Here is a 4401-nt window from a genome sequence, read left to right as displayed (position 1 = left end):
GTAGGTTTAATTTTTTTAATTTTAATATTTTTTTAATGTTTATATGTATGGATTTGTGTATGTATGTGTTTATTAGTGTATGTATGTGTATATGTATGTATTTTTGTATGTATGTGTATGTATATTTATGTGGGTATAAATGTATGTATGTGTATAAATACATGTATGTATGAATGTATGTATGTATGTATATGTATGTGTATGTGGGATTATGTATGTATGTATGTATGTGTGTGTGTATGTATGTATGTGTATGTGGGTATGTATATATATGTATGTATGTATGTATGTATGTATGTATGTATGTATGTATGTATGTATGTATGTATGTATGTATGTATGTATGTATGTATGTATGTGTGTATGTATGTGTATGTGTATGTGTATGTGTATGTGGGTGTGTATTTATATGTATGGATGTATTTGTATGTGTATATTGGTGTATGTATATATATGTTTGCATATATGTGTGTATGTATGTATGTATATATGTATGTAAATATATATGTATATATGTGTGTATGTGTGTGTATAAGTGTATGTGAGTGTGTGTGAGTGTATGTGTATGTATATGTGTGTGTATATGTGTAAGTGAGTGTACGGTAATGGATATGTGATAAAATTTTTAAAGTTTTATAGGTATTAAATTTTTAATTTAGTTTTACTTTTTTATGGAATTAGGTCCCTGTTCTACCGCTCCGGATTACCACTAGCTGCCTGCAGTTGTCATTTTTACACTCGATTTAGGTATATTTTTTTGCTTTCGCTTAGTACGTAGTAGTGTTTGTTGTTAGTTAATATGTCTATGCATGATAGTGAAGTAGGTTTTGTGATAAAATTGACTGCTGTTGGATGGGTGGATTATTTTTTTGTTTATATATTGTCGTGAAATATTTGTTTGTGTTATTTATAGGTATTGAAAATTTTGGGTTTACACTTTTTAAGCTGTTATGCTGCCGAAATTTTAGTAGAGAAAATGTAAAATTAATTAAATGTTTACATGAAATAAAATTGAATTACTATTAAGAATAAATTAATAAATTAATATGTCCATAAAATAAAAGAAAATAAATAAGGTAAAACATAAAATTGAAATTGAAACATGTGATTAAAAAAGTTAGTAAAATAATATTTTTTTTTAAAATAAAAAATATTTTCAATTTAAATATTAAATAATTAGAAAAATATTTAATTATGACATGTAATATAAAACTTTAAATATAATAAATGATATTATTAATTTTAACAAGTTAGTAATTTTAATTTAATTAATAAATGATTAAAAATTAATAAATGGTTGAAAAAAAAATGTAATATATAATTGAAAATATAATAAAGTGGTATTAAAAATTTTTATAAAGTTGGTAATTTTAATTTAAATAATAAATGATTAAAAAATAATAAAAGTGAGAAAAAAATGTAATATATAATTTAAAATATAATAAAGTGATATTATAAATTTGAAAAAGTTAGTAATTTAAATTTAAATAATAAAAGTGAAAAATGTAATATATAATTTAAAATATAATAAAGTGATATTATAAATTTTAAAAAGTTTGTAATTTAAATTTAAATAATAAAAGTGAAAAATGTAATAAAGTGATATTATAATAAGTATAAATGAGCATAAGATATTGTAAAGTATATGATAAGATATTGTAAAATAGCATAAAATTAAATTTGTATTATCTTTTCTTGATCTCTTTGGTTATACACCAAAGATAGGATTTAATAATTGTATTTTTATTATCACATAGTGATAATTTTTTTTTTTTTAATTTTACACATGCACGAAATACCTTAGACCCGTTTGGAGAGGCTGAGTCAGTAAGGACTCTTAAATACGCTTGTCCAAATTATTCAAGACTGTTTGTCCGCATGGATAGTTTGGGCTTGTTTTATACTTATAGTATGATCTATTGCTTATTTAATTATTTCATTAGTAGATATTTTGGTACAACGTCTTCTTACACGTTCTTGTAAATCGGCAAACTTAATTACTACAAGTTTGCTAACTTATAAGAACTATGAGGAGGTGTTGCCGAAATTTTTACAAAAATGAAATAATCTTAAGAGCGTAGATTGTACTATATGTATATTACAAACCTGAATGGGATAGGTTCTTTACCCTTTTAGTAATGGAGTGAGAAGGTGGATTAGGACACTTGCACATTTTCTTGTTTGTTTTTAAATTTTTTTTGTTAATTACTTCATAATGGAAGATGTCTACCAACCGAAGTTGGATGAAGGTGCACTGGCACTCTGTAGAGTTTCGAAGTGGCGTTGACGAGTTCGTTGCGGTTGCAACGAACCACGTGAATTCTGACGGATTAGCTCAATGCCCATGCATGCAGTGTTTGAATGTGAATTTCCACACACCTGCAACTATAAGGGTTCATTTATTTCTTAGCGGGACCCAACCTTCGTACAATCCCTGTTATTTCCATGGGGAGACTTTTTCTCAGCCTGCAATTGAACTTCCTGAAAATGACGAAGAGGAAATGGCAGATGTGTTGGAAGACATGTTAAGAGGGGACCCTGGGTTTGACGAATCTGCCAGCACTACTGATTCTTTCAATGAACCCCCTATCAATGACAACAACAAGTTTGATGACTTGTTTAAGGAGATGGAGTCTCAGTTGTATCCAGGTTGCAAAAAATCAGCCCTCAATGCACTGGTAAAGCTTATGCACTGCAAGGTTTTGAATAGGTGGAGTAACCACTCTTTCGATATGTTGCTGTCCATCTTGATTGAACTATTTCCAGAAGGAACAAAATTACCGAAGTTGCATTATGAGTCGAAGATGCGATTGCGCAATCTAGGTTTGGGTTACGACTCAATAGATGTGTGCAAGTATAATTGTGCCATTTTCTGGAAGGAGAATGAGAAGAAAGAGTTTTGCCCTGTATGTGGCGAATCACGATGGGTGAAAAACAATGGTAAGGGGAAAAAAGTTCCTCACAAAGTTATGCGTTACTTCCCACTCACACCGAGACTAAAACGATTATATTGCTCAAGACACACCCCGGAGGATATGCGGTGGCATTACTCGCAGAGACCAAAAAAAGACGGTGTGCTTAGGCATCATGCGGATGCTGAAGAATGGAAGCGGTTTGACCACCTTCATCTGTCTTTTGCTGTTGAACCTAGAAATGTCAGACTGGGATTGGCTACTGACGGTTTTAATCCATTTGGCAACATGAGAAACTCTTACAGCCTGTGGCCAGTTATTTGTGTCCCATATAATTTGCCATCGTGGAAGTGTATGAGTTCTGAATCGTTGTTGTTGGCCTTATTAATTCCAGGTCCATCATCTCTTGGGAAAGACATAGATGTATTCATGAGACCGTTAATTGATGAACTGAAACAGTTGTGGGAGACGGGTGTTGAAGCCCGAGATGCCTACAACAGAGCTGTGTTTTCAATGCATGCGGCAGTGTTGTGGACAATAAATAATTTTCCTGCTTATGCTCTAATGTCTGGTTGGAGCACAAAAAGGTATATGGCGTGTCCCACTTGCAATGAACACACTCGTTCCATTGGCCTAAATAGTAAGATTGGATATGTTGGCCACAGATGTTTTCTCGAAATGAGTGATCCGAGAAGGAGAAGTAAAAAGTACAATGGTAAGCCTGAGAAGAGAGCATGACCTCCTGTATTGACTGGGCGTGATATTTTATCTCAATTAGACCGAATTACATTGAGTTTGCCTGGAAAACACAAACAGTTCGGGGGTGTGAAACGGAAGCGTTCTAGTGAAGAGTTGAATTGGTCTAAAAAAAGTATTTTTTTTTTAGCTTGAGTACTGGAAGCATTTGTCCTTACGACATAATCTTGATGTAATGCACATTGAGAAAAATGTGTGTGACAGTTTAGTAGGTACTCTTCTAAGTATCGACGGGAAGTCAAAGGATACCGACAAGGCGAGAATGGCTTTGCAAGACTTGCAAATACGACGTGAGTTGTGGTTGTATGAAGACCGAAATGGGAAGTGGAAAAAGCCTCTAGCTAGTTACACACTTAGTGTTCAAGAACGAATTGAATTTGCAGACTTCATAAAGTCTGTACGATTTCCGGACGGTTTTGCAGCAAACTTAGACAAAAATGTAAATTTGGATACGGGTAAGATTTTCGGGCTCAAATCACATGATTGTCATATGTTGTAACAACGTTTACTACCGGCAGGTATCCGTAAGTTCTTGAAAAAATAAATCTGGGACACAATTATTGAGCTGTGTGTGTATTTCAAACAATTATGCTCAAGAACACTTAATGTTTCGGATTTAGACAAAATGCAAACAAATATTCTAACTATTTTGTGCAAGTTAGAAACAATTTTTCCACCGGCTTTCTTTGACATAATGGTTCACGTAGTTATGCATCTCCCTAAAGAAGTCATA

General features: G+C 32.2%; 1 protein-coding gene across 1 annotated transcript; it reads left to right on the top strand.

Moving 5' to 3' along the window:
- The first annotated feature begins 2222 nt into the window (after positions 1 to 2222).
- On the top strand, positions 2223 to 3650 carry LOC133031265 (uncharacterized). Its single transcript, XM_061104729.1, has one exon. It carries the CDS (start codon positions 2223 to 2225, stop codon positions 3648 to 3650), a length of 1428 nt encoding a protein of 475 aa, XP_060960712.1.
- The last annotated feature ends 751 nt before the right edge of the window (positions 3651 to 4401 follow it).

The sequence above is a fragment of the Cannabis sativa genome, chromosome 9, assembly GCF_029168945.1.
Source record: "Cannabis sativa cultivar Pink pepper isolate KNU-18-1 chromosome 9, ASM2916894v1, whole genome shotgun sequence".
Taxonomy (NCBI): Eukaryota; Viridiplantae; Streptophyta; class Magnoliopsida; order Rosales; family Cannabaceae; genus Cannabis; species Cannabis sativa.
The sequence above is the reverse complement of the archived record's forward strand: the minus strand, read 5'-3'. Positions and strand labels throughout refer to the sequence as shown.